Source organism: Budorcas taxicolor, chromosome 7 (genome assembly GCF_023091745.1).
Source record: "Budorcas taxicolor isolate Tak-1 chromosome 7, Takin1.1, whole genome shotgun sequence".
Classification (NCBI taxonomy): Eukaryota; Metazoa; Chordata; class Mammalia; order Artiodactyla; family Bovidae; genus Budorcas; species Budorcas taxicolor.
Window position 1 is genome coordinate 12383034 of NC_068916.1, and position 13417 is coordinate 12396450.

At 53.9% G+C, this 13417-nt stretch overlaps 1 protein-coding gene and 1 non-coding gene across 2 annotated transcripts; both read right to left on the bottom strand.

Moving 5' to 3' along the window:
• Positions 1-489: 489 nt before the first annotated feature.
• On the bottom strand, positions 490-13014 carry YJU2B (YJU2 splicing factor homolog B). Its single transcript, XM_052643582.1, has 10 exons — positions 12948-13014; positions 9560-9604; positions 7448-7501; positions 6622-6704; positions 6447-6502; positions 4907-4967; positions 3937-4079; positions 3681-3853; positions 1287-1425; positions 490-1189 (listed from the first exon to the last, which is right to left on the bottom strand). The coding sequence occupies exons 2-10, from the start codon at positions 9560-9562 to the stop codon at positions 702-704; spliced, it is 1200 nt and encodes a 399-aa protein (XP_052499542.1). The 5' UTR covers positions 9563-9604; positions 12948-13014; the 3' UTR covers positions 490-701.
• Positions 8124-8196, bottom strand: TRNAG-UCC (transfer RNA glycine (anticodon UCC)). The gene has a single exon. It is a non-coding gene; the product is annotated as a tRNA-Gly (tRNA).
• Positions 13015-13417: the final 403 nt, after the last annotated feature.

The following is a 13417-nucleotide window of genomic DNA, read 5'->3' on the forward strand; positions in this document are numbered from 1 at the left end:
GTTCCGAGAGATTAAGTCGGAACCTCAGCCCTAAGAGGGCCGCGTGTCTTAACTGTTCATGCTGTTATCTCCAACAGCTCGGACAGTGCCTGGTGCATTGCAAGCGCTCGGTCAATGAGCAATGATCCTTCTCCAGAGTTTAGGGGAAGGCGGTGGGCCATGAGCCTCCTGGTGGGTGCAGCCCTCACCTGTGCGCTCCATCCTTTGCTGCTTTGGGCCAGGATGCAGAGCACCCCACGTGCCTGCCCTGTTATCCAGTCCCCTTTTCATCCCTCACAAACTCAGCCTGTTGTTCCACCACCTCCAGGAAGTCAGCCCTGATTTCAGGCCAGCCTGGGCTACTACATTTAAACTCTCATCAAGCTGGGTGGGGACCAAGGCTGTGATCAGGGCATCCGCACTGGGTAAAGAGATGCTGGGCAAGCTTCACTGGGTGGGTGGGTGGGGGCAGAGCTCCTGGGCCCATTTAGTAATCTGAGGCAGGGGCAAAGAAGCAGGCTTTAATGTTGGGAGGTCTGGGGTCCCACAAGGCACAGACACCCTCTCCAGGACCAAATAAATAACTCCATCACCATGAGAAAGTGAGCTGTGCACAGGGGTGGGGACTGAGCTCTCCAAGAGCTGGTGGGCCAGTGGGGCTGCAGCCTGGGTGGGGCCTCCTGGGTGAGTCTTGGCCTCTGGAGTGAATATGGACTGTGGCATCACTCACTCTCGGAACCGGAGTAGTCAGCCACGAGGGAGGAGCTGAGGCTGCAGGGCTGTGGTGTGTCCTGGGGGTTGGCTGCCTCAGGGGAGGTGTCTGGCGGGGGCTGGGGTCTGTCCTGACAGCTCTCCTCCTGCCTCAGTGGCCTGCTGTTCTTGGGGGTCTCAGCTGTCTCCAGAGAGCGGTCTCGGGGGGATGCAGGCCTGTTCTGGTTGGCCCCCTCTGGCATCTGTGGCTCCCCAGACTTGAAGGTTTCAGCCGGGTGCTGAGGGCTCTCTGGGACCTCCCGGGACCGCCGCCGCACGATGCCCAGGTGCCCCATGGTGACGGGGGAGCTGGTGGGAGTGGCTCTGCGGTTCTGGGCCAGTTTCTTCAGGACACTGCTAGCTTTGCTGCTGCTGCTGCTGGCACTGGCTCCCGGGGTGGGGGGGAACCAGGAGCGGCTGATGATCTCTGTCCGCTTGAGCTTCTGCTTGTCCTCGTACGCTGTGGGGGAGAAGGAGGTCCAGAGCCGCCCTCTGCCTGAGCGCCTACCCCCCGTCTCCCCCCACCCGACTCCCCATGCCCACTGGCCCCCACGCACAGTCCAGGGTGTGGAACTTCAGCAGGGCGGCCAGTCTGCGGTCATCCTCTGTCTCCGGCACCAGCGGGATGGCCAGGCTGGCCTTGGCCTGCAGTGCCTCGTCCCTCTCCTCCTCCTCCTGCATGGCTTTCTTCTTCTCCTGTGTCGGGGTGGAAGTGGCAGAGAGGGACAGCGCTCAGTCATTCAGTTGGGTCCGAGTCTTTGCGACCCTACTGACTGTAGCCCACCAGTCAGGCAAGGATACTGGAGTGAGTTGACATTTCTTCCTCCAGGGGAGCTTCCCAACCCAGGGATCGAACTCTGGTTTCCTGGGTCTCCTGCACTGGCAGGCAGATTCTTTACCACTGAGCTCTACAGAGCAGCCATGGGGAGGGAGGGTGGGTGTCAGAGTCATGCCTCTTCCATGCCCTCTGAGCTGGGAGCTGGCATGGGCATCTCCTCTAGCTCTCCTCCCATTTCCTCCTCTTTCAGTTTATGTGAGGAAAGGGCCTCACGCAGTGCTTGGGACATAGAACTTGTTCAACAAACAGGAGACATGACTGTTATTACTATGTGTGCCATTGGGTCCTTCACTCATTCTTTTTTTTTTTTTTTTTTTGGCTGTGACTCAAGGTAGGCAGGATTTTAGCTCTCCGATCAGGGGTCAAACCCTCGCCTCCTGCAGTGGAAGTATGGAGTCCTAACAACTAGACTGCCAACGAAGTTCCCAGTCATTCATTCTTTCCACAAATACTTACAGAATGTCCTTCTAGTGTCAGGCCTTGTTCTAGACACTAGGGATATGGCAGTGAGCAGGAAAGAACCCTTGCCCTGCTGAAGCTGACGTACGAGTGGGTGAGTGAGACAAAATGATGAGGAGAAAAAGAATGCTGGGAAAGCATATGAGGGTTGGCAGGGGGTTCAACTTTAAATATGGCACGTGGTGGAGCGGAGGGGCAGGGGCAGTCTCCCTGAGATCATGTTCAAGAAAAGATGTCTAAGTGAGGCAGTCATGTGGGTATTAGGTGGAAGGGTGTTCCAAGGGGGAGGGAACAGCCTGTGCAAAGGCCCTGAGGCAGAACTGCACTTGCCAGTGAGGTGGCCAATGTGGCCGGAGCAGAATGAGCAAGGGGAAGGTGGAGATGGGGGTAGGAAGGGCAGAGGGCAGAATATTTGGGCCTGGTGGGCCACGGGGAGGACTTTGGGTTCTACTTAAAGGAAGTGGGAGCTGTGGAGGGCTCTGAGCATAGCAGGGATGTGGTCCGGCTCAGGTGCTCACGGCTGCCCTCTGATGGCTGTGAGGGGAACAGGCTGTGGGACACGAAGCTAGGAGCCACTGGGGACCAGCGTGGAGAGACGGTGCTAGTCCAGGCGGGTGACGATGGAAGCTGTGGATGTTGGCAGAGCCTGCCAGAATGTGCTAATGGATGCAGACGTGGGGAAATAATGGTGGTTATAACAAGAGGAACAAGGCTGAGTGCCTGGAAGAACAAAGATGCTTCTATTACTGAGAAAGGGAGGATACAGGCAGGGCAGACTAGGGACTGATGGGGTTTCCCTGGGATGTTATGTTTGGGGGCCTTCAGATGCCACTCAGGGATGCCCAGAAGGCAGGGGACACACAACTCAGGCTATAGTCCTGGCCAGAGGGACACACTTTTAGTAACAAATAATTAGTAAGAAAACCCTTGGGCTTCTGTTATGGCCTAGTGGTTGAGTCTGCCTGCCAATGCAGGGGACATGGGTTTGATCCCTGGTCTGGGAAGATCCCACAGGCCACAGAGCAACTAAGCCAGCGCGCCACAACTACTGAGCCTGTGCGCTGCAACTGCTGAAGCCAGAGTGCCTAGAGCCTATGCTCCTGCAATGAGCGAAGCCACAGCGATGAGAAGCCTGCACACCGCAGCTAGAGAAAAGCCAGCACAGCAATGAAGGCCCGGCGCAGACGAAAACGAAGAAAGATTATTTTAAAAAGCTGCTGGGCCAGATGCCCCCCAGGCGCTGTGATGTAGGGAGGTGGTCCCCACATGGTGGCTGGGGAAACTGCGGGTGAAAGGACTGCCTATAGTTAGGGAGTGATGGCGCACAGGCTGGACCTGGCTCGCAGCCCACTTTGCCTTCTCCCTGCTCCACTGTTAGGGCCCCCTGGTGGCTCAGACGGTAAAGAACCTGCCTGCAGTGCAGGAGACCCGGGTTCAGTCCCTGGGTCAGGCAGATCCCCTGGAGAAGGCAATGGCTACCCACTCTAGTAGTCTTGCCTGGAGAATTCCATGGACAGAGGAGCCTGGTGGGCTACAGTCCATGGAGTCACAAAGATAAGACATGACTGAGTGACTAACTTTCACTTTCTTTGCTCCACTGTTGGTGATGCCTTACCACCTGTGGTCCCAACCCTGGGCCGGGAGCCCCGCTCACCCGGAACCTTTTCCGAAGCATGCTGTTGAGGGCAAAGTCGTCCTTCCAGGCACTCTGGGCCTCCTGGATGTGGCTCAGGGTGGGAAGGGCCTTCTTGAGCGTGCTCCGGTCAGCCTCGCCGTGCTCCAGGCGGAACATGGCGTCCATCTCCAGCTTCTGCTTCTTCTCGTGCTCTGCAAGGGTGAGAACGGGGCTGGGCCTTTGGGGCCCCGGCTGAGGACCAGGGTTGGGGTCCGAGCCCACCCACAGCGCTCACCTGTGGTCAGCACCTGTTCGTTGTCCTCCATGTCCCAGCGCTCCTCCTTGCGCTGGGCGCCGCTCACAATCACGTAGTCACAGTTGGCGGGGTCCGTCTGCATCTCGATGTAGTTGACACAGAGGTGGCATTTCATCCTGAACCTGGGAGGGTAGAGGGTGGCAGGCGGGAATCTGGATACTGTGGTCGCCCTGGGACACCCTGCAACCCCTGCCTGCTTCCCTCCATCTGTGTGCGTTACATCATCAACTAGCATTCGTGGAGAACCTGCTGCATGCTGGTCTGTGTCTGGGGGCACAGCAACGGGTGACACGTATGGGCCCATCGCCCCAGCACTGACGACCTGTCTGGAGTTTATATATTCATCCCGTGCATTCGTTCATTCATTCACTCATTCATTCAACAAACCCTCCCAAGCCAGGCTGCTCTGCGGCAGGCTTGGTGCCAGCTGCTGGGGACGCAGCGGTGAAGGAAGCTGACCTGCTCTCAGCAGGGCTGATGTTCTAGTGGCAGCTGAGTGGGCGGGGAATGCTCAAACCACCACAGCGCTGGGTGGAGAGCACTGCTTTAGGAAAGGCCTCTCTGAGAGGCGACTTTGGAGCAGAAATCCAAGGAGGGAAAGGGGGCCTTGCAGATGTCGGGGGAAGACGTTCCAGGCAGAGGGCACCAGAGAGGGATTATGTGAGGAGCAGCGAGAGGCTGTGTGGTTGGAGGAGACTGAGTGATGGCGAGGGTGGGAGGAGGTGAAGGCAGGGAGGGGGCTTTGTGGGCCACGGGGAGACCTGAGATTTTTAGTCCGAGGAAGGAGGGAGCCATGGAGGGGTCTAGGCAGGATGTGCCCAGACTGACAGACCATGCTGGTTTCAGGAGAGACCCGCAGGGGGTGATCTTCAGGCAGACGGTACAAGCCTCCCTCCCACTTAAACTTCTGTGTAGCCCCTCACCCCTCGGCCCACCAGATTGCCTCTACCTGTAGATTGGGGTTGTGTAGTAATTGCCAACCTTCTTCTTCTCTGCATTGTAACGAACACCTGGGAGGAGAGGGAGAGAATGAGGCTAGGGCGCACCCTCAGCGTCTTCTCCTGGGGTGGTGGGGGGCAGACAGGAGTGGCATTCCACTGGCCTGCAGGGGAGACACCTCCGGAGATTCAAGCGGAAAAGAGCCTTTGGGGCTGCGGGATGGGTGCTCAAGCCACAGAAGGTGGTGGGTTGCAGCCAGAGGGCCTGGGTTCAAATCCTGGCTCTGCCCTACCAGCTGCGAGACCTTAGTCCAGCTGCCTGGATTGGACAGAGATGACTATGACGGCCACCACACAGGGCTGATGTGCACACATGGAGCACTTAACACAGGGCTGGGTGGCAGTGATTGTCCCAAAAGGGCTGGTTTTGGGACTTCCCTGGCAGTCTAGTGGTTGGGACTCCTCGATTCCACTGCAGGGGACGTGGATTCAAATCCCTGGTGGGGGAACTAAGACCCCTCAAGCCACACAGTGCGGCCAAAAATAAATAAGTGAATAAAGTGCTCAGTGGACAGCCCATGGCGCGCGCAAGGGCTTGTAGGCTTGGCCTGCTGCCGCCCCTGCCCTTACTGTTGCCTTTAGCATTTGAACCTGACTGTGCCCACAGGTGCACAGATGGATGCAGAGACAGGGGTCTGAGGCCTGCGGTGGGTGACTCGGCCCTCCTGGCTTGCGTTTCATTCTCTGCAGTGCAGACATCCCCAGCCCATCCCACAGCACCCAGCCCAGGGGAGAGCCTGCTCTATAAACAGGAGCTGGTGGCTTTCAGAGGGAGGGACCAGTGCAAGAAGGAAGGGCCAGGTCACCCCAGGGCGGAGGCTGAGTGACCCCTGTAACGCACCCCCCTGATCAGACCCAGCCAGGGACACTTGCTCCAAAGGCCACAAGGCTCTCAGGGCACCAAGAGCAGGGCTCAGCTTGACCCTCAAGGCCATGAACTAGAGCAGCCCCCAGCCTCCCAGGGAAAGAAAACCACTGGGGCCACACTATCCACCACCCCAAGTTCTGTTTTTGTAGTTTAAGCCTTTTTCACTTAGTAAAGCAAGATCAGATCCCAGAATATATCATCTAATTAGCGAAAAAAAAAAAAAAACCACACCCCCAAACCTGGATATTCTCTAGAAAAATAATAAAGGCCCACCCTTCTTTTCTTGCTCTGCACTAAGCACTTTGTATGCCATGCAGGCAGGCACTCATATGTCAATTCAGAGATGGGTAAACCGAGGTGCATGGAGGCTCTGTTGCCTGCTAAGGGTTACCCAGCTTAGGAAGTGGCAGGGACGGGATCTGAACCCAGAGCCTCCTAACTGCTCTGCCATGAAGTGGCCACAGCCCACCAGTTACTGGGGGTAGGGAAGGGGGGATCTATCTTCTCCTCGACTCTTGACTGGGGCGTCAGCGAGATGGTCTCTCACAGCACTTAGCAACTTAAGGGGCTCGCTGGCCATGGGGCTGACTAGTGGGGGGCGGGGTAGGGAGAAGGCAGCTCACCCATGCCGATGTGGTTCTTGCAGCCATCGCACCAGATGTTATAGGGCATCTCAAACCTACACAAACAGAGAACAGCTCATTTGTCCTTGTCCGCATGGGTTCTCCCTGGGTGTCCATGCCTGAGACTCTGGCTGCAGTTACGCTGCAAAGGGCGTGGTGACAATCAGGGCCTTACCTGATGATGAGGATGCCCTGGGACAGCTTCCGAGCCCGCTCCCGAAGGGGGTGGCTGTTGTGGTATCTGTTGAGCGAGCCATGCTGTGTGGTAAGGAAGAGGGAGCAGATTAGCACTGCTGAGTCGGGGGAGCTCAGGTAATCCCTCCAAGTTTCTGGGAGGCCAGGTGGTTTTGCTTCCCCTTTGGACCTACGTATGGGGAGACTGTGGCACAGAAAAGCCGAGTCAACAGGGACCACCAGCCAGGATGCTCTGATTCATTCAAAGGCCCATACTCAGCGCCCAGCATGGGGACATAGCCTGAACGAGACAGATGCGTGTCCCTGGCCTTGAGCAGTAGATATTCCAGGTGGAGAGATGGACAACATGCAAAGAAATAAACTGTGTGTCAGGGAGTTGTGAGGGCATTGAGAGAAATAAAGCACTCAGTCATGAGACGGAACACAAGGCGGCATCAGGGGGGCCCTCTGTGAGGAGAGACTTAAAGGAAGGAAAGCAGCCTTGGGGGTCAAAATGGGCAGAGGTTCCCGGCAGAGGGAACAACGAGGAGGCCAGAGGAGCTGGAGCCGGAAGGGCGAGGGGATCTCATCCTGGCTCCGCTGGAAACACGCCACACCCAATGCTGGGTCCGCTGAGGACCACACTGACCACCCAGGAGGGAGGGCTGCCCCGAGACCCAGGTGGTGAGCGTAAGGCAGGGAGACTTCTCAGGCTGCCTGGGCTTCTGCAGCCGTGGTTCTGACTCCAGGAGGGGACGATGTGTGTGGGCCCCTGCCCAGGGGTTGCTTTGCTATCATGGACACGGAGAAGGAAGGCTGCCCCTTACCTTCTCGGGGTTGAAATCCGGAGGGTAGTACTTGTTTACGCCTTTCCTTTCACCCTGGAAAGCAGAAGAGAGACGTGACTTAGGGTGGGTCCTGCAGGAGACCTACCTGTGTAGCCTCAAGGGGCGAGACCTGGACGAGGGAGACAGGGACTTCCTGGAGGATGTGTGGCTGAGGACTGGAGACTTAGGGAGAAAAAAAGCCCACTGTCAGGACTTCTCTGGCAGTCCAGTGTTTAGGACTTGGTGCTTTCACTGCCGTGGCCCAGGTTCAATGCCTGGTCAGGGAACTAAGATCCTGCAAGCTCCACGGCTCCGCCAAAAGAACAGAACAAAACAAAACATGCTCCACCGCCATTGCTGTGGAAAATTCCACGAGGGTCACTCTCTCCTAGCACAATGGCTTTCACGGTTATTTTGGGACTGTGACTTAAAATAAGACACATTTAACACCACATACACACGTAATACAGTCAAAGCACGGGTTTCAGGAAAGAATGATCATCCAGCGGTGAGAGTCTCTCTTTTAACTGCTAGCAGCCACCCGCTGAATTGACTCAGTGATCTACCAAAGCAGTGGGTCTCAAACCTGGCTGCATGTTATGACCATACATTTATATTTTTTAAATATTTATTTATTTGGCTGTGCTGAGTCTTATTTGCAGCAGGTGGGATCTAGTTCCCTGACCAGGGATCGAACCTGGGCCTCCTGCATCGGAAGCACAAAATCTTAGCCACTGGACCACCAGGGAAGTCCCCGAGGAGTTTCTAAACCACATAGACACAGCACCTGCTCTGGCGCCCGGAAACGGGCTTTTCCTTTCTTTCTTTATTTTTTGGTGCGGTTTTTGTCGTTGTTTAGTTGCTAAGTCATGTCCCACTCTTTGCAGCCCCATGGGGCTCCTCTGTTCATGGGATTCTCCAGGTGAGAATACTGGAGTGGGTTGTCATTTTCTTCTCCAGGGGATCTACCCAACCCAGGGATTGAACCTTCGTCCCCTGTGTTGGCAGAATTCTTTACCACGGAGTCATCAGGGAAGCCCATTTGAAAAGAAAAATTATTTATTTGCTGTCCTGCTTCTTAGGTGCAGCACTTGGGATCTTGTTCCCTGACCAGGGAAGTCACAGGACACAGGGCTTTTCAAAAGCAACCTGGAAAACATGTTTCTACACATCCTTGTGCATACATGTTTGTTTGCAATAACCAAATGGTGGAAGCAACCCACGTGTCCATTAATGGATGAATGGATAAACAAACTGTCGTCCAACCATGTGATGGGATATTACTGAGCCATAAAAAGGAAGGAAGCTCTAATACCTGCTACAATGTTTTAACAGATAAACCTTGAAAACATCCTGCTAAGTGAAAGAAACTGGATACAAAAGGACACATGGTACAGGATTCCCTTGACATGAAAGGTCCTGAATAGACAAATCCACAGAGACAGGAAGCCGACTGGGGGTTGTCAGGGGCTGGGAGTGTGGGTGGACGAGATGAGAGCGACTGCTATTGGGTATAAGGTTTCCTTCTGTGGGTGATGGAAATGTTTTGGAACTAGAGAGAGGTGGTTGTTGCAAAATATTGTGACTATACTAAATGCTGCTGAATCACATGCTTTAAAATATTCATGTTACTTTATGTGAATTTCACCTCATTTTTTAAAAAAAGGAAAGCAAAAAAGCTCCTGGGGTGATTTTAGCTCGCACAAAGGTTTGGGCTTCCCAGGTAGGCTCCAGTGGTAAAGAACCTGCCTGCCAATGCAGGAGACACAAGAGATGTGGGTTCGATCCCTATGTCGGGAAGATCCCCTGGAGGAGGGCATGGCAACCCACTCCAGTATTCCTGCCTGGAGAATCCCCATGGACAGACCTGGCAGGCGACAGTCCATAGGGTCACGCAGAGTCAGATATGACTGAAGTGACTTAGCATGCACGCATGCCCAAAGTTTGAAAACCACTCCACTGAGAAGACCATGATGCAGAGTTTAAAAATACCTTAGAGCTTGGGGTCAGGGGTAGGGATGGGGAAGGAGACGTTTAGTGGGGAGAGGAAGCTACTTAGGCCTCCCCCCTCGTATCAAAGAGAAACCCAGTGAGCACAGCCCATCTACTTACCATCTTGGTAGCTGCCTACAGGTCCTTGCCCTCCACGTGGCCAATCTGAAAAGATGATGAGACACTGCTTTGTGGACGCACTGCCCAGTGCTGCCCTTCTGGACAGCTCAGCAGTCCACAGATTCCCTGTGAAGATGCGGGGGGCTGTGCGTGGTAGTCCGCCCCCTAGGTGTAGGAGGCATCCGTGGAGTGGTTTGGCTGTTTGGAAAGGGAGTGTCCTGTCCACTCTCCACCCAACATCTATTTCCCAGCTGACACTTCTCACCCCTCCGTGGCCCCCATCATCGCTCACCTGGAGGAGTACTGTCACCTCCTCATAAGGGCCAGAAGGATCTCTTCAAATATAAATCTGAACTACAGCTCTCCTGCTTAAAAGCCTCCAGAGGTCTTAAAACCCTTCCCTGGTGGCTCAGGGGTAAAGAATTCACCTGCCAATGCAGGAGACTCGGGTTCGATCCCTGGTCTGGGCAGATCCCATGGGCCACATAGAGCAATTAAGCCCCTGTGCCACGACGATTGAGCCTGCTCTCTGGAGCCCAGGAGCGGCAACTATTGAGCCCATGGGCCGCAACTACTGAAGCCTGAGTGCCCCAGAACTTGAACTCTGCAACGAGAAGTCACTGCAATAAGAAGCTGGCCCAGTGCAACTACAGAGTAGCCCCCACTCACCGTATCCAGAGAAAACCTCGTGCAGCAACAAAGAGCCAGCACAACCAAACAAACAAAAAAAAACAACCCTCCAGGGATTCCCATGGCTTTGAGAATCAAGTCGAGTCCCTTTCCACGGCCTGCGGGGCCCCTGCTTGCCTCCCCAAGCCCAACTTTACCCCTCTCCCTCTCCCTGTTCCAGTCACACTGGCTTCCTGCCTTAGAAGGCTCACTGGGTGCAGGCCCACTGCCTCAAGTGCTATTCTACCAGCAGTCCGTTGTCACGGATCTCAGCTCAGACATCACCTCGGTGAGAGGCCTCACCTGACTACGTGACCTCAAGTCACTTCCTCCCTAGACTTTCTATCATGTCATCCTGTGTCTGTTTACTTGTTTACAGTCTGTCTCCTCTGCGAGGTCATACTGTGCTACGTCTGTGGCACCCAGAACAGTTCCTGATAAATGCTGACTGTGTGAACCTCTGATAATCGACTGAGGTTCCATAAGGACCAGTGTCAATGAATGACACAGGTGTCAAATACCAGGCTCCTTTCATGTGGGGTGGGGAGACGTCCCTTCCCCCTGCATGTCCAGAGGAGACTTTCCAGTCAAACAGAAGGAAGTTCAACCTGATGCTAAAGAGAAACGCTATGAGAATGTGGGGTTAGCAGATGCAAACTCTTATAGATTGGATGGAAAACAAGGTCCCACTGTATAGCACAGGGAACTCTATTCAGTATTCTATGATAAACAGCAACGGGAAAGAATATCTCAAGAAGAATGTGTGTGTATATATATATATATATATGTATATAAAATGTATAACTAAATCACATTGTTGTACAACAGAAATTAACACAACATTGTAAATCAACTGTATTTCAATTAAAAAAAAGTAAAAGAAATTTTAAAAAAAGAGAGAATAGACATTATGAGGGACTAAAGTATAGTCCAGAATGGGGACTGGCAAATTTTCTGCACTGAGGTCCAGCATTTCTGTCTCAAAGACTCACCTCAGCCAGAAAGTAGCCGAGAGTATGTTAATATATGGGTGTAGCAGCATCCTAGCAAAACTTTATGGACACTGAAATTTGAATTTCACACGACTGTCACCTGTCACAAAATATTCTTCTTTTGATTTTTTTCCCAACCATTTAAGAAGTTAAAACCATTTTGTGCCGGCGGGCTGTACAAAATCAGGCCGTGGTCTGATTTTGGCCTGTGAGTGGAGTTTGCTGGCTCCCTATGCTGGAGTCAGAAAGTCTCTAGTAATTTCTGCCAACTTAGCTGTGTGCTTTCTAATAGTTACTGTGTGTCACACACTCCACTGACGTTATTACTATCTCCAGCTGACAAACCAGCATGTGTCAGCTTAAATAACTTGCCCGAGCTCAGAAGCTGACGGGAAGGCAGAGCCAGGGTGAAAAGCCCCAGATATAAAGTCTTCCACCATCCCATCCTGAGCCCCTCTACACTTCAGATCCTCCACCTGTAATGTGTACCCCTGGACCAGATTCTTCTAAAGTCACTTCCAAACTAAAAATACTAACAAAACCACAAGTGCCCACCCAAGCTTTCAGTTCAGTTCAGTCACTCAGTAGTGTCTGACTCTTTGCGACCCCATGGACTGCAGCATGCCTGGCTTCCCTGTCCATCACCAACTCCCAGAGCTTACTCAAACTCATGCCCATCAAGTTGGTGATGCCATCCAACCATCTCATCCTCTGTTGTTCCCTTCTCCTCCTGCCTTCAACCTTTCTCAGCATCAGGGTCTTTTCCAAAGAGTCAGTTCTTTGCATCGGTGGCCAAAGTACTGGTTTCAGCTTCAGTCCTTCCAATGAATACTCAGGACTGATTTCCTTTAGGATGGACTGGTTGGATCTCCTTGCAGTCTAAGGGACTCTCAAGACCCAAGCTTTAGGGACACACAGTTCCCTGGGCTGGAACTCCAGCTCCATTCCTCACTAGCTGGGGAACCTTGGCCATTGTCTGAGCCTCCCTGAGTGTACAGTTCCTCATCTGTAAACAGTGGATGACTGCAAGAAGACTTTCTGTGGTTGCTGTAAATGAAATAACATACTGGGTAATGCCTGCACAGAGTAAGCACTCCATTTACAGGAACTGGGGTCTTTCAGTGGTTTTATCACCCCAGTGAGTAGCACAGGTTGGACTATAGAGGGGATGTATAGAAATCTCTGGTTTTTGGTGTCAAGAATAACACTGACACCCATTGGCTCAGGGCATAATGCTGGGGCTTGGATCCTGACTCTGCTGCTTTCTAGCAGTATAGGCAAATTCCTTCTCTCTCTGAGTCTGTTTTCTTACTTGTAAAATGGGGTTTATAAAAGTATCAACCTGGTAAGGCTGCTGTCAAGACTCGTTGAGCTAAATAAGGATCTAGAACAGCGCCTGATGCAAAGTTAAACGATGGTCGTTTTATTTCTGATGACAAACCATTTTACAAGCATCATTTTACAAAATCTTCACCACGACGCAGCGAGGTAAGGCTTACTGTCCCTAAGGAAAACCTGAAGAGGTATCGGATATGGGCCGGGGTCCGGGGTTTGGGGTCGCGGCTTAAGGCTGGGTCGCGGGCGGCTTAGAGTACCAGGCCCACGTCCGCAGAGCTCCGCGGACCCGGCACTTTCTCCCCCTTCGGGCGGCTCACATGCTTGGTGAGGAAGCGGACAGACCCCTAGCCACACCGGGCCTGCCCGCCCCTCTGCCCTCCCGCACTTACCTGCCCTCCTGCTGACGTCACGGCGAGTCTGTCCCGGAAGTCCCTTCTGGGCGCGAAAGGGGGCGTGGCGCACTCTCCGCTGACTGAAACGCCTGCGCGAGGCGGGGCGAGGCGGCAGCGCCGCGCTGATGGGCTGGATGTCGAACACGCCTCCACCTCTCCGCCGCTGGAGTAGACCAATCGGGCTTGCCCTTCCCAACCGCACGCCCGACACGTGCCCCACCCTCGCCCCGCCCATTTGCCCGACCCATTCTAAAGCCCGCCTTTCAGACCGCGCGCTCCCCAGAGCCAGATCCAGCCCGCCTAATCGGTGGGGCGAAGGTGGACCTGTGCAAAAGATGAAGAAAGTGAAGTCGCTCAGTCGTGTCCGACTCTTTGCGACCCCATGGACTGTAGCCTACCAGGCTCCTCCGTCCATGGGATTTTCCAAGCACGAGTACTGGAGTGGGCTGCCATATCCCGGGCCGAAT

What these genes read in the sequence shown, in the direction of transcription:
- YJU2B (XM_052643582.1), bottom strand. An exon ending in CGGATTTCAACCCCGAGAAG is followed by an intron (nt 6,705 to 7,447) that starts GTAAGGGGCAGC and finishes CTTACCACACAG; the next exon opens with CATGGCTCGCTCAACAGATA. An exon ending in CGAACAGGTGCTGACCACAG is followed by an intron (nt 3,854 to 3,936) that starts GTGAGCGCTGTG and finishes TCACCCTTGCAG; the next exon opens with AGCACGAGAAGAAGCAGAAG.